The sequence below is a fragment of the Camelus ferus genome, chromosome 16 (assembly GCF_009834535.1).
Source record: "Camelus ferus isolate YT-003-E chromosome 16, BCGSAC_Cfer_1.0, whole genome shotgun sequence".
Taxonomy (NCBI): domain Eukaryota; kingdom Metazoa; phylum Chordata; class Mammalia; order Artiodactyla; family Camelidae; genus Camelus; species Camelus ferus.
Window position 1 is genome coordinate 7,089,624 of NC_045711.1, and position 25,123 is coordinate 7,114,746.

Below are 25,123 nucleotides of genomic sequence, written 5' to 3' on the forward strand. Positions count from 1 at the left end.
AACCACCAAAGAGAGAATTCCTTTTATTTTGTTATTTCTCTGGGAAACTTGCCCTGGAGATGTTGATAAAGTGCAGATTCTGATTCCTCTTTTCAGGGGAGAGGACTAAGAGCCTGCATTTCTTTCTTTCTTTCTTTTTTTAAATATATATTTATTGACGTATAGTCAGTTCACAATGTTGTGTCAGTTTCTGGTGCACAGCATAATGCTTCAGTCATACATGAACACACATATATTTATTTTCATACTCTTTTTCGCCATAAGTTACTATAAGATATTGAAAATAGTTCCCTGTGCTATACAGTATGAATATATTTCTAATAACTGGTCCAGTGATGCTGATGTTGGTGGTTCAGAGGCCACATTTCAGTAGGAATGCTGAGGTTTTTGGGAGTCTGGATTGTGAAGATTGAGGGGTTGGGGGTGTGGTGAAGTGAGAAGACGACACTGTGAGGCCTGGAATCGGGCTCAGGCCCTCACACATCTAACCGAGTCTGTTGTGCTTGTCAGTTCATCTCCCTGGGCCTCAGGTTCCTCATCTGTCACATGGGACAGTTGGACAATATCTCTAAAGCTTCCCTTCTGCTCCAATAGCCTGCCTGTGTATGGAAATGTCACTGTCTTTTGTGAATCCTAAATACTAATGGGCAGACCCCATATTAGTTTAGATGGAACCGTAACAAAAGAATATACTTTTAAAAAGTGAGGATTTCCACCCCCTTCCATCCCATTCCCAGTATAGAACATCTGGAAAATACAGAAAAGTAAAAATTAAGAAAAAATCTCCCATCTCTCACCCTAGAGACACTCTGTGTTTGAACTACATTTTGGCCAATTTTCTTCCATTGTTTTCTAGGATGGAGATTTTGGGGGTTGGGGTATAGCTAGTTTTATCACTTGAGCTAAACCCTCCCCCTCTTCCATTATGGAAGAATGTGGTAGAGCGCATGCTCAGCATGCATGAGGTCCTGGAAACAATGATTTACTTGTTTGTATACATAATTTTGATCATATGGTAGCTACATTCTCTGCTTGGCTATTTTTTTTTTCATTTAACATTACAAAATAACTTTTATAAGTTTTTATAAATTTGTATTTAATGTCTCATAATAAATATTCCATTCTATGAATATAGTTTACAGTTTATGTAACCTTACCTCTGTTGTTGGCTGTATAAGTTGTTTAATGTTTTGCTGTTATATATCACTTCTCTGTTTAGGGTTATTACCTTAGATTCTCACATTTCGCTAAAGGATATGAAAAGTTTAAGTCTTATGAAAAAGTTTTTTTTTTCTTTAAGCAATAATGGTCCCTCTTTCCTAAGTGAAAAATCATTTGGAAAATTTACCGGTATAGAGACAGCTTAATAGAAACTACGTGTCTGAGTAAAACACTCTTATTCCACTAGAGGCAATAATAATAATTATTATTATTTTAGCCAACATGTGTTGCCTGCTTCGTAGATCGTAGGCACGAAGTTTATCCTCCTCCTTTTACGGGTGAAGAAAACATGCCTGATGTCGCACAGCCAGGAGTGGACTGAGCTGGGGTTTGAATCCCGTTAGTCTGATGCCAGAGCTTGTGATGTTCTGAATCCAGGCAGGCATCTCAAGGTGTGGTCTTTGAGCACCTGCATCAGCATCCTCTAAAAATGTGGATTCCCCAGTCTTGACCAGCTCTCCTGAATCAGACTTGCAGGGGAGCTAGGAATCTGCCTTCTTAACAAGTTCCCCAGATAATTCTTCTAATTATTTATTCAAACTTTAGTTTTTGGTTTAAATTGTAAATTATATCACACCTACAAAAGATGTTATAAAACATATACAAAGTTAAAAAAAAAAAGGTAAAATGAGCACCTGTGTACCCACCACGCAGGGTACTGTACTGAACATTAGAAGCCTCTCCTGTGTCCACCTGACTGCTAGTCCTCCTCCCCCATCAGGGAACTGCCATCCTAATTTTCGTGTTCTCCATTCCTTGCTTTTCTTTATAGTTTTACCCTCCCTGAAACTGTCTTTAAACAATATAGTTTTGTTTAGAAAAACAAGCCCAAGCCGCGCCCTGTCAGGAAATAGGAGTGAAGCCAATGATAAATGAAGGATCCCAAAAAGAGAGATGTTGAGCAGGGTCTGGGACAGAGTCTGGGTTCACCCTCCTCCCTGAGAAGATTCCACCTGGAGGCACCAGCAGGCACAGTCTTGGGAAGATAGCTCATTACCATGTGGGACTGCTGGGCAGGCCTGTAGATTGAATGTCTGGCAAAAATACAGCTGAGGGAGTGGGTGCCTTCTATCTTTGCTTCTCAGCTCAGTAGGACATCCCTCAACTTCTTAGAAAATGGTCCACGGGGAATGCTTCTCAGGGAGAAATGAACATCTTCAGCTGATCCAGGCTAATTTCAGGCAATACACGTGATGATTAAGATAAACAAGATACAAATAGTATGTGTCAGGCTCCCCCAGCAGTCTGTCCTCAGTGTGTCTGCGTCTTGTGATGCCCACCTGGACCACCCATCCACTGTGTCAGAACACAGAGGTTATCCTGGGATCCCCGTCACCATCCTCCGGTTTGCATCTTCTGTTTCCTGGGTCCCGTGTCTTCCGCTTTCTTGGTGATTCTCTAGTTTTTGTGGGGCACATCCTTCAGTAACTTTTATTTTTATTTTTTAACATTTTTTATTGATTTATAATCATTTTACAATGTATCAAATTCCAGTGTAGAGCACAATTTTTCAGTTATACATGAACATATATCTTCAGTAACTTTTAGAGCAAGGGTACGTGGCAATCGTATTTTTGAGCCCTCACATGTCTTTATTCCACTCTCCATACCCGATGATTTACCTGGGTGTAGAATTCCAAGCTGGAGAGAATTTTCCTTCACACCCTTGAAGACATTGCCCTGTTTCTCCTTGAATGTTGCTGTAGAGTCTGACCTTTTTATTCCTGATCCCTAGAATGCAACCTGTTTTTCCTTTCCTGAAGATTGTAGAATCTTCTTTTTCTCCAGTGTTCTGAAATGTCACAAAGGTGTGCCTTGGTGTGAGTCTGCTTTCGCCTGTTCTGCCAGCTTTGCTGGCCCTTTCAGTCTAGAAGCCCTTGTCCTTCAGTTCTGGGATGACTTTGTTGATTTTCCCCTATTTCCTGGGTTCTCCTTTTTGAAACCTGTCTTATCTGAATGTTGAACCTCCTCAACTCTTCTCTTTCTGTCTCTTTTCAAAAGATTTCTCTCTCATTTTTGCTCTAATATTCGAAAATGTTTCCATAGCTTTATCCTTGAATCTTTTTATTGAGTTTCAAATTTCTGTTATGTTTTTAATTTTTAAGAACCTTTTTTTGTTGTTGTTGATTTTTTCCTTCATATTTTTTTTTTACAGGATGCTGTAAAAAAGGAGTTCTTTTTTGGGAGCAAAATTTTTCTTCCGTCTCTCAGAGGATACTATTAGTTGTTTTTTTTGTTTGTTTGTTTGTTTTTCCTTCTTCTTCTCTCTTTGCATGGCCTGTGATTGCCCCAAGTTGTTTTTTCCTTTGGTTTCTTTTGTCTACATCTTCCATGACAGATGCTCTCTCAGATATCTGGTGAACCTCCTGGTGACTCATAGGCATCTAAAGGTTTGAGACTGTGGCTTGAGTGTCTCTTAATCTCTCTAAAGCTTGTTGTTCCAACTGACATCCCACAGAGAAAAACAAATATTTCAGGATGTTTTTTCTCCAGAAGAACCAGAGCTTTTCTCTTCCAGTTAGAGGCCTAGCCCTTTTCCTGAATGAAATCGAATACGACAGTAGCCTTAGAGGTGGCTTCACCAGTTATTCAGCCCACGCTCCATCGCCCGTGTGTTTATTTGTACCGTCTTACATCCCTACAGCCCTGCCAGTGCTGCTAGCGTTCCTGTTTAGGCTGGAGAGAAGCCTGGCACTGGCCATCAGGGACCCGGTGCAAACCTTGGCTGTCCTCACCTGCTGGGCGGGCTTAAGTTGAGGCCAACATCCTGGCCCAGAGCAGAGATTATAGCCCATTCAGGGAAGCATGCAGAAGGCCGGAAAGGGCCCTGTCCAAGGCCAAACTGTCTTACCATTGTATCTCTGCTCCAAAGAGGAAGGTGTGTGTTTGTGCAGAAGGACTGAGGATATGAGAAAGGAAGCCAAGGGCGTGGGGTGTGGAGACCGAGGGGAGGAAATCAATTTGCACTTAGAAGGAGCCATATTTTCTTTCCTAATAAAGATGTATTTTTATTTCAACAATAGATATAATTATATATCTTAATATGTGATTGATTAATCTCTGTATCATTTGGCCATTCAAAACATTTTCACAGACTATCATATGTCTGAGAGCGGGGTGGGAATGCAAATATAAATAAGAGTGTCTTCACGGAGAGGGAGGAATAATAGTAACAACAATAAAAGCAATAGTTTCGAAGTATTAGATCCATATTGTTATCTGTCAAGTACTTTGCATATAATTTTATGTCTTAAAACACCTTTCGAGGTCAGTTTTATTATAATGATTTTTTTTTTATAATGAGTAAACAATGATGTGGACAGTAGAGAAATTTGCCCAATGTCACACTGCCTCAGGGTAACACCGATAATAAGTTTCAGAGCTGGGATTCAAGCCCAGGTCTACTGATAACTCTGCAGCCAACAATCTAGCTCATTATACCACGTGGCCTTCAGTAGATCTTCATTCACTTTTAAGTGAAGCTTCTCGCAGGTCCCTATTATTAACTTAGACCCGATGGCACCCAGATTTGGACACATTGATCACCCCATTTAGAACCCCCTATATCAGTTATCTGTTGTCAGAGTAATGCTGTGTAACAAACCACTCCTAGACTCGGTGACTTGAAATAACAACCCTTTAGTCTCAAGGGTCTGCAGATTAATGAGAGGCTCTGCTTTAGGCTGTGGTAGCCAGAGGTCAGCTGAGTGAGGCTGGGCTGGGCTGGGCAGGTCTGCTGTAGGCTGCACATCTGTGTAGGCACTTTTCATGTGAATTAATTCTGAGACTCAGCTTGAGGGATGGCAGCTGTCCCAGGGGGAGCTCTTTTGGTAGCTGTGGCTGCAAAATGCAAGAGGGCCCACCTAACTGTGCAAATGCGTTTCCCTACCCCTGTTGGTGTCATGTCTGCGACCATCCTGTGATACAGAGCAAGTCCCTTGGTTGGGCCCAAAGTTAAGGGACAGGTATGCAAAGTTACACGGTGAAGAGCATAAATATGCAGTGGTGGTGGTGAAGGAATGATGCTGATAATTCCACCTACCTCACGCAAACCTCACATTGGCCCTAACAATGTGCCTGTACATTAATGCGCCTGTGGGTGCCCATGCAGTTCACAGAGGTACTGTTAGGAGAAGTATACAAGAATTATATGCACATTGTAAAAACATGGAGTTTATAGTTTATACTGGGAAAGGTAGACACAAAAAAATAAAACAACTGCTAAAAGCAATGTGAGAATTTATTTAATTGACTCTGGGCCTAAAGAATGTGGACACATTATAATTCTCTTGGGACAAATTCAGCATCTTTCTATAGTTCAAAATAAGATGTTCCCTTGTTCCTGAAGCTTCTTTAACTCACAGAATTTGACATCACTGTCTGCAGGATCATGGTGTTGAGAGCTTGATGGCGTTGGCTTTATCACGGATCCTTAAACATTTAAGAATTCCTTTTTGTCTTGTATTGTTTGTTTTTATGAGGGGGAGGTAATTAGGTTTTTCTTTGATTTTCGCTTGGAGAAGGTACTGGGGATTGAACCCAGGACCTCTTGGGTGCTGAGCAAGCACCCTTCCACTTGAGCTATATCGTTCCCCTGAGAATTCCTTTTTAAAAGAGATGAAAAACCCATACAAATGAAAGTATCAGTTACGTGAGGGTGCCGTGAATATGGGTGGAAGAATTCTTCTTTTATAGATTCTTACATGCTGTCAAGTTGGTAATGTAGCTTTCCCAGCCGTCAGCATCTGATGAGGACCTTCAGATCAATGAAAATCCAAGGAAAATAGTCCGAGGCACTGCAGTGCCATCTCTCTCCACCTTCGGTGGATTCTCTGGGATTCTTGGCGACCTCTAGAATAGGGAATCTTGGTGGCCTTGAGTATCTTTCCCATGACCTTGGTTGTCCCAGGTTCGTCTCTCTGCCCTGCCACCTTGTGGATTTTGGGGGAATTGCGCCTTCCGCTGCAAGCCCTCTAGACTCGTATCACTGATTTGGCTGCCGCTTCCCTAGGAATGGGCACAGGCGGGTAGAAGAGAATTCTTCCCACCAGATTGACACTCACAACAAGATGACCTTGCTCTTTCAGTTTTGCTATAGTTCCTCCTTTTGGGACGGTATCCCCAGAGCCCCACCTGAAAGGCATTTGAGTGACCTTGCTGGTATCACACCTGAAGGGTCCTCTCCACCTGAGACCTGGAACCAGCATCCCAGGGTGGGATACAGGCCCCTGACTTTCTTTAGTATCACCTCTCCAGTCCACCCAAGGTTCCTTTTCTTCTTTTTACATTACGAAAGTGATACAATCTTACTTAGGGCTTACAGTCCAGAGGAGGAGACATTTTAAAAAGCAAACAAATAAAGACAACATTTACACGTTATGGTGAGTGCTGTGAGGTGGAGAGTCATGGTTGTAGTGGGAGCAGAGAACTTCATTAGGCAGGCTGGTAAAGGCAGTCTTGCCTGAGCAAGAGAAATTGCAAATAGAAACCTGAAGATTGAGAAGAATCCAGTCATTAAAAGAGGGAGGAAGAGCATGTGCAAAGGTCCTGGGTGGCAATGAGCTTGTTAAGTTGAAAGTTAAGTGTAGCTAGAGTGGAATGAGCTGGAGGGGTGTGGCTGAAGTGGGCTTGGAAAGGGCAGAAGTCACAGATAACACAGGGCCCTGTAGGGCATGGTAGGGATTCTGATTCTGTTCTGACCAGTAGGAAGATAGAGGAGGATTATTTATTTATTCATTCATTCATTTGTTCATTCATTTTTAGTTTTATTAGGTAGAATTGTTACAGTTTGACTGCACATATATAATATGTTGCATGTAAATACATATACACAATATACTACATGTACTTTTAAAATTTACATATATGTACTGTTCATTATTTCTAAGAATGTTTAGAATTTTAGCTTTTTAAACTTACATAGTTATCAAAGGAATACAGCCAACCACAAAATAAGAATTAATTCAAAAATATACATATACCCCACTATTAACAGCAACATTCTTTATAATTGCCAAGCCATGGAAGCATCCTAAGTGCACACCCATAGATGAATGGATAAAGAAGATGCAGCACATATATGTAATGGAATACAACTCACCCATAAGAAAGAAGGATATTTTGCCATTTGCAGCCCTTCATTCACTTTTTTTTTTCACTTCAAAAACCAGAATTTTATAACTGGCATAAACATTTCCATTGCATCAAAAACAACAAAATACCTAGAAATAAACTTAACCAAGGAGGTTACCTATACTCTGAAAACTGTAAAAGAAGGAAATTGAAGGTGATACAAAGAAATGGAAAGGTATCTTGTGCTCTTGGATTGGAAGACTCAACATGATTAAAATGGCCGTACTGCCCAAAGCAATCTACAGTTCCAATGCAACCACTGTCAAACTACTCATGACATTTTTCACAGAACCAGAGCAAACAATTCCAAATATAAAGAATGATTCATAAGCTGGGAATTCCAATTTATATTTTATATTTCTATTTTAAGAAGACCGCCATTACTGCTGCATGGGAATGGGTTGAAGCAAACAGGGAGGGAAGCTAGGAGACCCGTTGGAAGCCTGGCGCAGGAGGCTGGGTGAGAAGTAGCAGTGACCTAGACTCCAGTGGTGACAACAGAGTTCGAAGAACTGAGACCCACACTGTTCCATGTGGTACCCACCAGCCACGTGTGGCTACTGAACACTTGAAATATGTGAATGTAAAATAAAAACCAGGTTCCAAAGACTTGGTACCAAAAAAAAAAAAAAAAAAAGGAATGTAAATTATCTCATTAATACTTTGTTTATCTTGATTCCACTTTGAAAAAATAACATTTTAGATATTTCATGTTAAATAAAATGTAATTTTAAAAATTTCACCTGTTTTTCACCTTAAAAAAAATGTGGCTGCTAGAAAAATTTAAATTATATATGTGGCTTGCATCCATAGCTCACATTATGTTTTTATTGGACAGCACTGATATAGACAAAAGTTACTGAATTAAAAAATACTTTTATAGTAAATTTCCACTGGATACATTAGAAATTTCTAGCTAGGTATAAATTTTCTTCCTGGTCCACAGAAGATGTTTATTTGAAACAACAAAACAATACAGTTAGTGTTTGTTCTAGGCACAAAGAATAAGAGGAATAAAAACCTTGACAATACACATAAAAACCAAGACGTTTAATGTGACAAATATATATTCCTAGACTAATGCTCCTAAAATTTGTTATTGAAAATTATCTAAAAGCAAAAGAATGTTACTAGCAGCAAAAAACCAAGCACCTAATTTTGAGCAAATCAATGTGCGAGGTGACTTTGCTAACAATGCATGATATTTTTCCTTGTTTACAGCCTGTTGAGACTATCTTTATGCCAACAGAGTGGGCCGAACACTGAGGCTTAATATCAGTTACACACCATTAGCATAAACTTGGACAACTACCGATAGGGGACTGTTTTCTTTTGAGCTGGCAAAGTAACTATACGGAAACATCAGATCATTTCTCTGAACTGAGAATTTTATCCCAATAAAGGCCACATACCTTCCACACACATTTTAATAATATGTTTAATAATTTACTTATGTAATGTTTTTTGGTGAGTTAAGTTTTATTTTATTTTATTTTTTTGAGTTGAACTTTAAAAGACTTCAGGTTACTGAGATTTTATTATCTTTGTAAAAATCAACTTAAATGTGGAGTAAGGCTGCTTACAGTCTTCCTGACAGCATACTGCATGAAGCCTTTTTGGGAAGGTGCTAGGCTTTAAAGACAGCAGAATTTGGCTTGACTTCAGCATCCATAACGTGTGTCCTTGGACATCATTTCTCCTCTCTGAACCTCACTTCCTTTTCTTTTTCCTTGAAGAGGGGAGGTAATTAAGTTTATTTATTTTATTTTATTTTTTTAATGGAGGTACTGGGGATTGAACCCTGGACCTCATGCATGCTAAGCACGTGCTCTACCACTGAGCTATCTCCTCCCCGACCATGAACCTCACTTCCTTCTTTGTGAAATGAAGATGGATAATGGTGAGTAGTGAGTGCTAGCTGCCTTGCCATTGGTCCCTTTCTCCTCATCCTTAATCACACCCCACATGAGAGGTACTGATATTTCCTTTGCACGGGAGAGGAAGCTGAAGCTCAGAAAGAGTAAGTGATTGACCGAAGGTTACATTGCTAGAAAGACATGAGCCAGGGCATGAGCCCTGGTCTATCTGGCTCCAAGGTCAGCTGAAGACAATTTTTCCCCCTCATTAGACCCCTTGCTAATTTCCCTGCCTACCTCTGAAATTATCAGGAAGGTTAAGTTAGATTGGTGAATGGCTTTGGGAAAATGTCATAAGATATGCAAATGTACTGAAACAGTAGGAGCTTAAACTGAAGCTACAGATAAACACAAACTACTCCATGATGTATAGATATGTGTGTTTAAGTGAGATGATGGTCACTTGTTGCTTTCTCAAATTCAAGCTCTGAAAGTCGTACGAATCATTTCCTTCCTCAGGATGAAAATTGATAGGAATTCAGAGGAAAATATTTTCATGATCATACTGAAAACTCAGCATCAGAAGCGTTTAGCATCATGCCCTAAGTGCCGTTAGTCAAAGCATAAACAGTCTTTGGGCCAGATGTGGCTTCCTTCAAATAGGCAGGCTCACTGGGAGGCGATTCATTCTGCAACAGGCGGAGAGAGGGACCCAGGCAGGATGAAGAGATTATTTGTGTTTGTGCTGTCTCTCATCTTACTGACTTTCTTCTCAGGTGAGCATTAACCCCTGAAATCTATGCAGACACGATAAACTGGAATAAGTCTATTTTATATATTTGAAGTATTTTTTTCAAAATTTCAAATACTGTATAATGTATAATAATTCAATGCCTGTTTTTTCCTCCCTAAGAGCAGGCTCCCAGAATTGCTATCATTAGGGATAAATTATTTTTTGTACCTTTAAACATATTTGAACACTGATTCTCAAAAATGCTGCTAAATCTTCAATGATACCATCTTTTAGAGTTTATAGGAGATCATCAAAATTTGATATATTTTAAAATTTTTTTATTGATATACTTTTATTATACTATTCTCCTTGAGGGATCATTTATGATGATCAAGTTTAACATAAACTTATTGTCAAGGGATATCTTCTAATAACAACTTTAACTTGATTCAGTGTACTGAGAATTTAAAAGAATCCCGCCAAAGCTACCCTAAGGGACAAGAAACACATTGACCAGAGGACTGAAGAAAACATGTTTTTTGAAACATATTCATTCGATTAACACCCATGTTTAAAGGAATGGGCCATTGAAGTAGGTAAATGTTTCAGTTTTGCAGTTTATACTCTGAGGTAACCGTGTTAGGAACAATTTAAAATTCCTCTCTGAGCCCTCTGGAATGCCACGTCCTTTGGGACAGGTTCCCGTGAAAGAACTTTTGTGTGCTGACTGAAATTGGACTTGCAGATCCTTTGCCTTGGACTGTGAGATGGAGCAGGGACTTGTGTGGCCAGGAGTCCCTAAAGGTCCCTTCCTGACTTTTTCCAGAGGCCTCTCCGATTCTGACGGAAAAGCAGGCCAAACAACTCCTGAGATCCCAGCGCCAGGACAGGCCGAGCAAACCCGGGTTCCCGGATGAGCCCATGCGGGTGAGTTCTGGGCTCTGGCTGTTTGAAGGGAGGGAGATCACCTGAATGCTTGTTCATTATGAAATGAAATGAGGTGCTGGGCCCAGCCCAGCGCAGGTTCTGCAGAGTCTCAGGTGTAGGCTGATCTCCCCTTCCTACCCACGTCTTTTCTCCCCTGGAGGCGCCAGCTCCACTCCCCTGCTGTTCACACAGTATTGAAAGTGGAGGGGGAGGGCATAGCTCAGTGGAAGAGTGCATGCTTAACATGCACAAGGTCCTGGGTTCAATCCCCAGTACCTCTGTTAAAAAAAAATAATAAATGGTGATCCATTCATAATGTATATACATGTCAAATCACTATGTTGTACACCTGAAACTAATACAATATTGTATGTTAACTTTACTTCAAAAAAATTAAAATAAAAAGAAAAATAATAATAAAAATGAAAAAATAAGACAAATGGCTGGCATTCCCAGGATATTGAGTAGTCTGCTGGGTGTCCCCTGAACGGGATGCCAGGGGTACCCAGCGGCTGGTGCCAACCCCTTCTCTCTCTTCCCTTGGGCACTGGCGAGCTGGCTAGACCAGCATCCCTGGCCAGGGATGCTGTCTGGGCTGCTGGTGGGGTTCTGCACTCACCTCGTGTCTGAATTTGGTCATTGGCCTCCGCTCTGCCGTGTGGGTTTGTGGTGTCCACCTAGTCTTTCTGAACCAGGGCCCCCTCCCCTGCCTTTGTTTTGTGACTTTCGATGGGTGCTACTAGGCCCTGACACCCTGGCCTCAGGCCAGTTCGGGCCTGGCTCATCTCCTTTGCCCACGATGGAAGCGCTGACATTCCTGGTATTTCTACCCAGCCAGGTGAAGGTAAGTAGCAGGACCCAGGCAAGGTCAGCGTGTTTGTGACGCCGTGTCTGGGGTCCAGGCTGGTCTCCCACCCTGTGTCCACTTTAGTCCAGCTCCATGCTGACCCTCTGTTCACAGCATCTTTGTGGCAAGGCTCAGAGGATCTGCAGCAGCACTGACCTTTGCTCCTTGCAGAATCATGTGGACAATTTGGTTAGTTCATTTAAACATCTCTCATTACAGTGCTGTGTCACACGGTACTGAAAAGTGTTGGCTCTGGCTCAGATGGTTGGGGTTTGAATCTCCCCACTTTCAAACTGTGTAACTTTGGGGACGTTTCCTCCCATTTCTGTACCTCATCCATAAAAAGGGGGCTACAATAAATATTATTACTTATGTACTAAATAGTATTATTATAAATAATAACATAAAATAACTATGTTACAAAATACAGCAATTCATAGTCAGGCACTTAAAATAGTACTTGGCAAGCAGTAACTACTCCTTTGAGTGTTAAGTACCAGGGATGGGGCAGGGGGCTGAGGCTGCAGGCAGTTGCCTGGGTCTCTGCTCAGAGTTGGTTGCAGACGTAGAGGGGTCAGCAAGTGACTGTTTCAGAGAGTGGCTTAGAAACGAAGCAAGGGATTCAGGTTGCACAGAGTGGAGGTGGCTTTGCCCTTTTTGGTAAAAGAAATCAGAGGTGGTTCGAATCTTTAAGCGCAGGGTGGAAGGGGACTGGGGGAGCAAGAGGGTTCAGGTACGTTGGACTTTGTCTTGTGTTCGGTGGAGGACAATCAGAAGGTGTTTCAGATCGGGGGTCAAGGGTGCCGATTCAGGCTGTTGACAGAGGGTTTGAGAAGCATCTAGAAGAGGCCCAGGATTGAAGTCTGAGGATGCCAGTGCTCAGAGGTGGGCAGAGGTGGAGCATCCTGAGGGCTGAGAAGGAATGGGGAAGATTTGGGGAGAACCAAGCCCGTGGTGTCACCAGCATGGGGCACAAGGAAGGTGCCGGGGGTGGGTGAGGCTGATGGGGAGCAGGGTGCCTGGGTCTAGGGTCCCTGGGGGGCTCCAACTGGCTCTTTGTGTTTTTGGCGTGATGTCTAGGGGGGCCATTCCTTGGGGGCCCCAGAGCTGGCAGAGGCTGGCTCAAGGAGCTGGGAAGCAGCAGGCCCCCTCCAGTTGCGCAGGAGACAGGCTCTAATCAACAGCAGAGTCGCAGGTGTTTCCTCTGCCAGCATCTTGCCCGGGCTCCTCTGAGCTCTGGCTGTGGAACAGCAGCCTTGATGGGGACTGGAGGTGTCTTAGGCTTCAGGCAGCAGGTAGGGGTGGATGTTACAGCTGGGTTTCCTGCCTCCAGCTTCCTTCCTCCTCCCGGGCAGGCTACACTCAGTGCTAGACTTTGTCTCTAACTGCCACTTGGTGTGGCCCGCCCCTGCCCAGAACTTCTGAGGGCTTCTCTGACCATTCCCCTCTTCCTGGCTCCTGGTCATCACCTGCCTTTATCTGTGACAACCCTCTGCTTACCTCCGACTTTGCATTTTTACCGATTATCTGGCTTATGGGGTTTTGTTGGTTTGGCTCATCTTTTATAGACTTGACTGCCACCGACCCATCTTAACTGCCTTGAATCTACCTGACCTCATCTCTGTGATTCTCTCTTGCCTCAGAACCTACTGCTGACCCCACCAGCCATTTCCTGCCCAGTCCTATGTGTCCCTCCCCAAGGCACTGACCTGTGTCCAGAATCATCAGCCACTCCGCCAAGTTTGGAAAAGTGCCCGTGTGACCTACAGTTAAAGTGTGGGAAAAAAAAAAAAAGCAATACACGATTTGCTGGCTAGTCTACACTGGTGGTTCTCTTTCAGGGGTGATTTTGCTCCCCCATCCCCAGGGACATTTGGTAATGTCTGCAGACAGTTTTGGCTGTCACAACTTGGGAGGGAGAGGTGGCCATGTTTGCTATTGGCATCTAATGGGTTAAGACCAGTGATGCTGCAAAACATCCCATCTTACAACGCACAGGGCAGCTCCCACAACAGAAAAAACGATCTGGCCCCAAACACAATAATGCTGAGGGTGAAGAACCCTGTCTACAAGGCTGAACAACCTCTTTCTCTTATACTGTGTGTCTCTTGCACTGTCATTCACAATTAAATCCACCCACCCACAGTACTGGCTGAATCAACAAGTGTTTTCTGCAGTCACATTTTTCTCGGAGTGTGTTTCTTGACCTTGGCTGCATGCCGCAACCAATTGGGGAGGTTAAAGATCTGATGCCTGTGGTCCCATTTACAGAGGGGTGGCCAGGGGTGTGGCTTAGGCATTGGGTGGGGGGGTTAGAGCCCCCAGGTGGTATCAATGTGCAGGCCAAGCTGAGAACCACCGGGCCAGGCCTGCTGCGGGGAGACCCACCATGGGTAGGTAACAGCAGCTCCCGCAGTCCAGCTGGGAACACGTTTAGAAAGCAGTTAAGTGTCGAACCGAGTGATCTGGAGAATAAATGGGATAGTTGTTTAGACACAGATCAGAGAGAGAGAGACTGAGAGGGTCAGACGGTGGCCTTGCTGACCAGGATGGGCACTTAATGACACTTTACATTGACGATACCCTCCCGAGTGCCAGGCACTGAGGTTGAAGACTAGACGTTCGTCTTTTGTTCGAGATGCTCATGTCCATTGCTTGGAGATGGAGCCAGAGCATTCTGTGCTGATTCCAATTCACTAACGAGGTCATCTGGCCCACAGGGTCTGAAAGGAGAGAGCCTCAGGCTCTGCTGGAAGGGGGATGGTGGCTGGGAAGGCTTCCTGGAGGAGGCACCACCCAGCTGAGGCTTGAAGGATGAGGAATTTGCAGGCAGTGCAGGAGTGGGTGAGGTGGGAAGAGAGGGATCCCCCAGGGTGGTTCTGGGCTGTATTCTGCGCAAACTGGTTGTGGACTTTGGGCTTTGGACTGAAGACGACAAGTCCTTTCCTTTTTCTGGAGCCTAGTTTTCTCTGTGAACTGCAGAGTTTGGCCCAGAATCTGGCTAGAAGGTTCATCTCAGGTCTCATATTCTAGGGTATGGCTAGAGTTTCAGGACGACCAGTTTCCTGGTGCCAGTCAGCAACTGGGAGAGCCCCAGCAGACGGACATGCACTTGGCGAGGGGCCAGAGGGGTTTATCTGAAGCTCCTGGGGTGGCTTATGTAGAGGCGTCTCTAAAACCTTCCCTCCTCATGCTGGCCCTGCGGCCCCTGCATCCGGTCCCCCTGTGCACCTTGTCGTTGACTTTTCCTTTTCATGGGTTTACTGAGAGCAAGATGAATAACACCAGTCACCTGTCATGTAAAAGGAGGCGATTCATCCCTTTTAACTGAGCGATTGACATAGCAGCCATCTCAGCCTGCGTCACTGTTGAATGTGAGCCTTGGACACAGTGACCCCATGTTTGTCAGCAGGTAGTGAGGAGGCCACAAGGTGGGACCTCTGGCCGTGGGAGCCACACCTCCCTGATCTTTACCTTTTGCCAAGACCACCTTCTATTCTTTCTTTGTGCAAACCATCGGCTTAGATGGTCCTCTGCTGGGGATGGGCACCATCCTGTGCACTGCGGACTGAGATACCGTGTGTGCGTGTGTGTGGATGGTGAGTGTGTGTATGTGAGGGTTTGTGTATGACTGTGTGTGTGTGAGGATGTGCATGTATGTTTGTGAGGGTGTGTGTGGGAGGGGGTGTGTGTGTGTGTGTGACTGTACGAGTGTGAGGGGGTGTGTGTGAACATTTGTGTAAAGGTGTGTGTATGATTCTGTGTGTGTATGTGTATGTGTTAAGGCGTATGCGTGTGTGTTTTGGAAAAGGCCTCTCAGAATAATTTTTTCAGAAAGTCTGGATTCCAGTTTCCTCTCTGTTGACCTTGACTCTCCAGTATCTGGGACACATGGGACGCTGGGTGATGGCCACAGAAGGTCCTCCCGGGGCCAGGTTGGAAAGCCCTGGCTGTCACAGCGGGGTGAGCTTTCATTCTGTACTCAGTGGGAGCTGCTGAGGGATTTGGATTGCAAATGCGGTTAGCGCCCTTATAAAAGAGGCCCCAGAAAGCTCCCCAGCCTCATGTACCATGTGAGGACCCAGTGAGAAGTCTGTGACCTGAGAGAGGGCTTTCCCTGACCACGCTGACATCTTGTCAGTTTCCAGAGCTGCGAGAAGTCAATTTCTGTTGCTTATAAGCTGCTCAGTCTGTATTTTGTTACAGCAGCCGGAATGCACTGAGACGTATTACAGCTTATTCACTCAGCCCTTCCTGGAACACTGGACCTTTTAGTTATTCCCAGTGATGAAGAGCCTGGTACACATGTCTGTTTTGCTGAGTTCAATGGTAAGAAATGAAATTTCTGAGTCAGAAGGTTTCCGTACTTCCAATTGAAATAGGTATGGCCAAATCGCCAGACCGACTTACCAACTCCCACCAGGAGTGTGCATAAAAATACCTGGTTCCCTGGACTCTTGCCAACACCTGATATTATCAGACTTTGCACGCGCAACTTTCAAATGGAAAGAAATAAAGTGTTAAAAGAAAACTCCCCTATCTACTCTTCTATCTGTATATGTATATGGAGATATGTTGCCGAACAATAATGACAATATTTTCTCATTGATAAGATTTGGGGCAAATTTATACTTTTACTCTCATACTTTTTGCTATTACTTAGTGTATTAGCTTCTTAAGGCTGCTGTAACCAAGTACCACAAACCGGATTGCTTGAAACAGTAGAAACTTATCCTCTCACAGTTTGGGAGGCTTGAAGTTTGAAGTCAAGGAGTTGGCAAGGTCGGTTCCTTCTGCATGCTTGGAGGGAGAATCTGTCTCATGTCTCTTTCCCCGCTTCTGGTGGTTGCTGGCCATCTTCGGCATTTCTTGGCTTGTAGCTGGGAGGATTGTTACTCCAATCTCTGCATCTGTCTTTAAATGGTCTTCTTCACAGTGTGTCCCTGTATCCAAATTTCCTTCTTCTAAAGAAACCAGTTACTGGATTTAGGGCCAACCCTAATCCAGTATGACCTTGTTTCCAAATAAGGTTATGTTCACCGGTTCCGGGTGGACATAAACTTTTGGGGGACACTGTTCAATACAGTATGCTCAGCTTTTCATTTTTAATAAACATATGGCTAATTTTCACCAAGAACAACATGGGAGAGGGGTTAAGAGAGGGACAGCAGAGTGCTGAGTCTGAATCCTAGCTCACTACTTACTGACTCTCACATCCTGGTCAAGTTGCTTAAACTCTCTAAGTCTCAATTTCCTCATCTATAAAATGGGACATGATCATCAAACGTACCTCAGGCTTATTGTGAGAGAAGGCATGCAGAGGGCTTAGCCCAGTGCCTGACAGTTAGTGAGGACACTGGCTCTCATTCTTCTTGTTTTTTTTTTTTTTTGTTTTGTTTTGTTTTGTTTTGTTTTACAAAGCAGCAGCTGAATAAATATTTCTGAAAATGGAACAAAACAAAAACCTCTGTGACTCCTCACTGCTTATAGGATGAAGGCCTGCAAGACAGACCAGCCCCAAGCCACCACTGTGTCCCATTTCCTGCCACTCCTCCAAGGCCATTTATGCTCCGACCGTCTGGAATTACTCATTATTTTTCAAATAGGCCATTCTGTCCCTGGTCTCAGTGTCTTTTCACAAGGGATGCCCTTTGCCTGCAGTGCCATTCTCCATTATTTCTGCCTGGTACTCTCCTGGTGACCCTCAGTGTCACCTTCTCTGTCTCCCCAGAGTTGGTCCTGCCCTCCTAGTACTTACTCACAAAACAATACTATACATTTATAGAGGTACATCTATGTGCACGTAAATTTTTAGAAAAAATTCTAGAAATACGATCAGTTGACTGTTAACTGTGTCATCTCATTAAGGAGGTGAAGACTGCAGGTGGTGATCTAGGGAAATTTATATTTGATGTTTGAATTTTAAATAGTAACAATATGTTCATGCATTACTTGTATAATTACCAATAAAAATGCAAACCATTCATATTTATTCTAGAAAAACTGGAAGCCAAGAAAGAGTCAAAAGAAGAAAAGAAAATTAGGTGTAGTCTTATTCCCTCTCCTCAGAGACAGCACTGCCATTTTTTGATGTATTTCTTTTTAGTCTTTTTGTGTATATTTTTAAAAAAGTATAATCACATTCTATCTATAATTTTATATCCTGGTTTTTCTATTAATATTATAACATACACATTTCCCTGTATTATTATAAGCTCTTAATAACCATAACAATAGTGAGGTACCCTCTTTTGTTAGATTAGTTCCACTATTTTTCTATTACAAACAATGTTCTAAATATGCTTGTTCTTAAAGTGCTTTTAATATTTTGTTTGCTAAGGCTATATTCCCATAAAATGAATTACTCAATCTAAGGATATGAACATTTTTAAAGCTTTTAGTATATATCATCCCATTGCTCTTTGAAAGTTTTTTTAAAACAATGTATGTTCTTGTCCTCCAGGAGAATGTTCCAGTAGAGGTTTTAAGGTAAAGATATGATGGGAGCATGATTATGGTACTTTAAATGGGATACCAGTTGGCCCATTTCTGGGGCTGGAGGAGTGGATGCAGTGAGGGAGCATCAGGGATCAAAAATGCCTTGTGGGTGTCTGCGTGGACACCTTGCTGCTGTTCATGGGCATTAGAGACCTAGAGGAGAAGCAGATTGTCTGGAACAATGGTGTCTTTGAAGTTCTTCCCTGACAGCACCCACCTTTATACTGGTTTCTTTTGCTCTTGTCTCCCTGGCTTATTCTTACTCATTGGTAGAGATTCACCCAAAATGATGCCTTTTTGGAGAGGACTTCTTGTTGCTGGGTGTTTTTTTGGGGCAGGAGGAGGTAATGAGGTTTACTCATTTATTTTTAGAGGAGGTACTGGAAATTGAACCCAGGACCTCATGCATGCTAAGCATGTGCTCTACCCCTTGAGCTATCCCCTCCCCCTGAGAGGACTTCTTGATGCCCCTACCCTCCCACCATGAATTAGAGAATCTCTCTGGTCTAGCACTCACAGCACAGAACTGCTATTTTTGAGTTAAAAAAAAAAAAATCTGTCTCTCCTACTAGACTGCTCTAAACTGCTTGAGCAGATGGATCATTTGTTTCGCTTCTGGGTCCCATCACCAGGCACAGTATTTGACATTTACTAAATGCTCATGTACTTATTTCCATTCCTTTTTTTTTTTTTTTTTTTTTTTGCTTCTCTCCAGGGGAGAAATTTTGTAGAATGTAACTCTACCGTAGAACCTGGAGGTTATTTCAAAGAAATCTTCTCTTTTGCCTCAATTAAATTCATTAAATTTCTCTTAGTCATCACAAATATTAGGGAAGAAATGATTGCCAACTACGGGGGTGAACCATGGAAATTCTCTAAAAAGATGACATCCGAGCTAAAATTATGTCTTTTGTGATTGTATTCGTAAGCGCTTGTGTGCCCTGGGAATACACTTTCCATTTTGGCCTGTATTCCTTTCAGGAATGTTCTTGTTGGGCAAGTATAAATCATATTAGCTTTATTGGAAGTCGTCTTTGTAAAATACGCTTTCATATTTAGCCCCTTGACAAATGTGTGTAGTAACTCCATTACCCTTTTGTTCCCAGTTCAGAGCGACTGAGATGTAAATTGCGCACATCACTGATGGGCTAAGCCTTCTAGTGGCCCCGTGGAGTTAAGTTCTGCCCATATGATTACATTGCTTTTACTAATGAGCAAAATAATTCATCCAAATATTGATGGACCTTTAATTCTGTGCAAATGTCACTGGAAAGATTTTGCCTTCTTGGAAAAAGGTCCCACCTTGATAAAGTAACTGTCCACTTTATGATTCTTAGCTTGGATCAGGTTCTGGTGGCTGTTTAATCTCATTATCACACCTCTCCAGTACCATCATAAGAACCCCTTCCAATTTCTGCTCTCACTACTGAGAAATTATTTACTTAAATTATTGCAGTTGGCATTGGACACGAAACGCAGATACTAGTTTTTGTTTTGCTTTAATTTTTTTTCCCCTCGAAGAAAGGAAACTGAAAAAAAAAATCAAAACTTATTTTCCATCTACCCCTTCTTTCTTGATCCAGGAACATTTGAGATTATCATTAATGCTGGGTCATTTCTAACTCAGCCAACGCAATTGTTGAATTTGTGGTTTTCAGCAGATTTGCAGTTTGGCTTTTCATCTTTGACTAATGATTGCTTTTAGACCTTTGTGGCGTATTCATTTCCCTAGCATTTTAAATAAATAGTGAAATGTCATGGAAACCAGGGCTTGTTTCTTTCTCTCTCTCGGTGTGTGTCTGTTTGGGTTGTTTTTCTTCAATAGTGATTTCAGCCACCATTTAGAAGTTTGAAATATATATTACTCTTTGATGCTTTTTAAGGTGCACTTGGCCTGGGCCATTAGATTGACATAAATGCCCAGGAACCTTCCGAGGAAGACTTAGTAAGATTATGGAGAAAGAGCAGCCATTTCATTTATTCATTTACTTGTTTGTACATTTCTCTGGGGAATTTTGTTGAGGCCCTACTATGTGCCAAGCACTAAGCCATCTACTCGGTATACCTTGGTCACGCTCATCGAAAAGCCAGTTGGGTGTTTGGCTGAGAGCGACAGGGATTAAATGGCTCAGGATGGAAAAACGCATGTAATTATAAAAGGTGTATAAAATGCTTACATCAGGGGTGACAGTCTTTCCTATCACCACCTCTCTCATCAGAAGAGTCTAAGTATTGGGAAGCTGTCCGGTCCATGATCGCAAATATAAGTTTTCCAAAGTTCTAATTTCCCCTTGAAAGCTCGAATTTTATCGTTTAGTAACAAATACGGTCAGTTGTTTTGTGGAAGTGACTGGCTCACTTCAGTCGTTTCCGAGATGTCTGCCAAGCAGGGATAAAACAGCCTTTCAGTCAAGTTCATCCCTTGACACCAACCCTCCCCCAAATCCTTTTCCCTGAGGAAATCATCGTATTGTGTCATTCTGCAGCGGGAGTGCTGCCTGCCTGCTCCCGCTGGTCACTTTCTGTGGCGTCACCAGGGCGAGCGTCAGCGAAACTGGCATTTTAAGAACGTCTTATTTTTATTTATTTATTTGAACGGCGAGTGTGGGATGACGTATATGATGACCGCTGGGATCGTTTGATGTCGCTACCTTGGCTCCTACGAAGGCATCCGTTTTACCCAACAGCACGCGCAGTGAAAAGGCAGATGTCTCAGTATTATTCGAAAAACAATTCTGACATCATGTACCCCCAAGGGGAGCACAGACCATGCTTTGAAGACCAGGGCTTCAGTCTTTCATTCAACAAGCATTTATTGAAAGTTTCCTGTGGACCAGTTCCTGGGAGAGACGCTCCGCCCACAACCTCAAGGCTTGCTTAGCTCTTCCGTATCTGTTAGTAACCAAAATTGACTGAGGAGAGCTTAGTAAAGAGACTTTTTACAAAGGTGTGGGAGGAAGATGGTGAACTGACAGGAGATGATAGCAGATGCAGGGCTAAGAGCCCTGAGGCATGAAGGCAGAAGGGAAAAGTGTGGTTCCCAGAACCGGAAGGGCAGCCGTCTAGAATCTGGGTCTTCAGGGGAGGGATGCAGCCAACCTGCCATGACTCCTCGGGCAGGTACCCGGGGAGGACATACCCTGGCTCCTCCCCTCCTACCTGTAATCCCCTGCTGGCACCTCCGACGTCAAACCCAGCTGGCACAAAAGTCTGTGGTTGCAGTCTATCTAGGTTAGCCTGTTAATGAACAGGGCCTGGTAGAGGAGGGGAGAAAATGGATTTAGAGGGGGAAAAGGGAGACTACGTATTTGGCACAGGGCTTTGTTTGTATCATTTCATTTAACCCTGGCAAGACAGTGAAGTAAGTGCTACTGCCATCCCCATACTGCAGATGGACAAACTGAGGCTGGAAAGCTAAAGCCATAGTATTGGTAGGGTCTCGATTTGAACCACACCCTGATCCAGACCCAGACCGAAACTCTTAGCCTCTTCACCACACTGCCTGGCAAACAGGCAGACAAGAAGATAGCAACGTGGGTTTCCTTCAGTGAGCTGCTTACACGGAACAGTTGAATAAGTAAAGCTATGTGCTGAGAAGTCTTTGTTCCTTATTTACAAGACTCCACACTGCCTTCCTGTTCCTCCCAATTACCATTCTTCCGGCTAAAGACTCTTCCAATGGGGTAAGGCAGGGCAGGATTCAGTCCCAAACTCAAAGCATGTCCAGCAAGCTGCCAGAGAATTCTGGGTCCCACCAGGAGCCCAGTCCCTTCCTGGATGCTCCAGAGACTCCCTGCCCGGGACGCAAGGTACATTTTGATGAGTTAAATGAAAAGAACAATAATCAAAACAGTTTCGAACAGCATGGGTCCTGGGGAAAGGAAAAAACATTTCAGGAAAATTTGACACCTCATAATTCATTCCTTTGCCCAGTCATTAAAGATTTTTTAAAAAGTTACATTTAATATAGGATGCAGACTTCCTAAAGGAGTTTCTTGAAACTTAAAAACTGAAAGTTCTAAAATGGACTGTCTGTTAGAGCTTTATCAATGCTGTAGGAAGGTTTTCATGATTTAGGATTTTTATATCTATACGAGCCAAAATAATCTTACACAGATAATTGCCAAATATGACTAGTCTCTCCCAAGGTGAAATGTCACTTCTGTGAGTAATAGTCTGCAGCTTTGGGTTACCTACATGTGTTTATATGGACTGTTCCATGCATACTTTGCAATGATTCCCATAATTTCAGGCCCCAGACTTATTTCAGGGTCATGTCGACAACATACATCCTCCAATTAAAAATCATTTCTAGGGGGTGCAGATAGTACAGCTCAGTGGTAGAGTGTGTGCTTAGCATGCACGAGGTCCTGGGTTCAACCCCCGGTACCTCCATTGAAAAAACAAATAAATCTACTTAACCCCCTAGCCCTCTCCCCCCAAAAAAGATAATAAAAATCAATTCTACCTCTTTTAGGGGGAAACATCAAGTTCATGTGCCAATCGGTGAGCCAACCCTCATAGCACCTCCACTAAAATATCTGATGCGGGCCAATGAAGTCCCTACTGTCAGGGAGAGGTCACTGCTAAACAGAGTGACCAGGGCTGTGCTGGGGGACGTCCAGGGAGCTCTGGGGTCACAAGGAATCTGAGCAGGTTGCCTGGAGGAAGAAACATCTACGCTGAAAACTGCTAAAAAGTCAGGTAGGAGTGAGACAGGAAAAAGAGAAGGCACAGGAGTGTTCTGGGCAAGAGAACAGCCTAAGATCAGAGAGCAGCGCCAGGGCAGCCCATCCAGGGAAAGATGGAGCTGGAAGCTCGAGCGGGTTGATGGTGAGAGAAGAGGCTCAGGAGATGGGTGAGGCCAGATCCTGGGGCGTCCACAAACCACCTTAAGGAACTGGAATTTCTCCTGAGCCCAGAGGAAGCCACTTAAGTATTTTAAGTGAGGAAGCAACATGGGTAGGTTAAAACAACAACAACAACAACAACAAAAACTTTGCAGCAGGATAAAGAGATAGATAAAACAAGCAAAAACCAACAACAATGGGTTTTTCACCCTCTTCTTTATAACTTTTTATTTTTACATAATTTCCAAAACAGTAATATGTATCACTCTTGTGATTAAAAAAACCCCAATAAAGACATTTTCATTTTTTTGTATTTTAAAAAGCTACTCTGGCAGAAGACCTGAACAGATACTTCACCAAAGAAGAGACACAGATGACAAACAGGCGCATGAAATGATGCTCCATGTCATAGGCCATCAGGGAGACACAAATCAAAACCACAATGAGATACCACTACACACCCATCGGAATGGCCAAAACCCGGGACACTGACAAGATCAAATGCTGGCAAGGATGCAGAGCGACACGAACTCATTCACTGCTGATGGGAATGCAAAATGGGACAGTCAATTTCAAGGACAGTTTGACAGTTTTTACAAAACTGCATCCTCTTACCATAGGACCCAGATGTCACACTCCTTGGTATTTATACCCAAATGAACTGAAAACTTGTATGTAACACTAAAATGTTTACAGCAGCTTTAGTCATAACTGCCAAAGCTTGGGAAGCCCCAAGATGTCTTTCTAATAGGTAAATGGATAAATGAACTGCTACACCCAGACCATGGAGTATTATTTAGCACTAAAAAGAAATAGGCTACAAAAAAAACCATGAAAAGACATGGAGGAAATTTAAAAGCATATTACTAAGTGAAAGAAGCCAATGTGCAAAGGCTACATACAGTGTGATTCCAATGATACGGCGTTCTGGAAAAGGCAAACCTATGAAGGCAGTGAAAAAATCAGTCACGGCCAGGAGTTGGAGGGCAGGGAGGGATGAACAGCTGGAGCACAGAAGATTTGTGGGGGAGTGAGACTGGTTTGTGTGATATTATGATGCTGGATACATGTCATTACACATTTGTCTAAACCCACAGAATGTACAACACCAAGAGCGACCCCAGTGTAAACTGTGGACTTTGGGTGATGACGATGTGTCAGTGTAAGGTCATCTCTTGTAATAAATGCACCACCCTGGGGTGTGGTAACGGGGGAGGCTGTGTGTCTGTGGGGACAGGGGTATGTGGGAAATCGCTGTACTTTCTGCCCCATTTACCTGTGAACCTAAAACTGCTCTGAAAAATAACGTCTATTAAAAAGAGAAGCAAACAAACAAATGAAACCCCCAGCCCAGCTGTGAGGGTGGAATGGAGAGGAAGGAGCTAAAATGAGAAGCAGGGAGACCCCTCCAGAGGCAGTGGCAGGGGTCTAGCGGGAGGGCCGGGGACTGAGATGGGGCAGAGGCAATGCAGATGAGGAGAAGGGATCCAGGAGCATCCATGGGATTTAGGGGTTGCTTGGATGGTGGGGGTGGAGGGTGAGGGAGTCCAGAAGCACACAGGAGCCATGTGGGACCAGGACCAGATGCGTGGAGACCACTGCTGGTACTCTGGGCAGTGCCCACTGGCCCCTTCTCTGTCTGCACCAAGGGATGGAGAGACAAGGAATGGAGAGAAGGGAGGGAATTTTATCACCGATTAAGACAAGAGAAGTAATGCTTCCCTTTTTCATTTAAGAAGCATCCTGTTACCATTTTTCTGATACACAATTTATATGAGATAATGCAACGAGAAATGACACACGGGAAACTCACAGCCTGAACTGGCTTTGCGGAACAGAAGGAAACCTGGGAGTGACATTCCTGTTGATTGAGGCAGAGCAAGAACAAACTGAGAGAGAGGAGAGGGAGAGCCAACGACCACATGCAAAGGAGCAACCGTTCCTCCCCCAGCTGGATCAGTGTACTTAGTGGCCAACGAGCGCAGTGCACAGCCCGAGCGCCCTGGCTCCTTCGCAACACACATCAGTGACACCTGTTATTTGTGCTCTTTCCTCCTTT

General features: G+C 43.4%; 1 protein-coding gene across 2 annotated transcripts in view; it reads left to right on the forward strand.

Annotated features, from left to right (window-relative positions):
• Positions 1–25,123, forward strand: part of C16H17orf67 (chromosome 16 C17orf67 homolog) — a 30,588-nt gene that overhangs the window by 811 nt on the left and 4,654 nt on the right. The window contains exons 1-2 of one of the 2 annotated variants that reach the window (XM_006181401.3): positions 9,895–9,985; positions 10,769–10,869. In XM_006181401.3, coding sequence (XP_006181463.1) covers positions 9,931–9,985; positions 10,769–10,869 — 156 coding nt within the window. In that variant the 5' untranslated portion in view covers positions 9,895–9,930. Of the gene's footprint in view, positions 1–9,894; positions 9,986–10,768; positions 10,870–25,123 lie in introns of those variants that run through there. The other variant, XR_004326632.1, reaches the window with a different exon arrangement.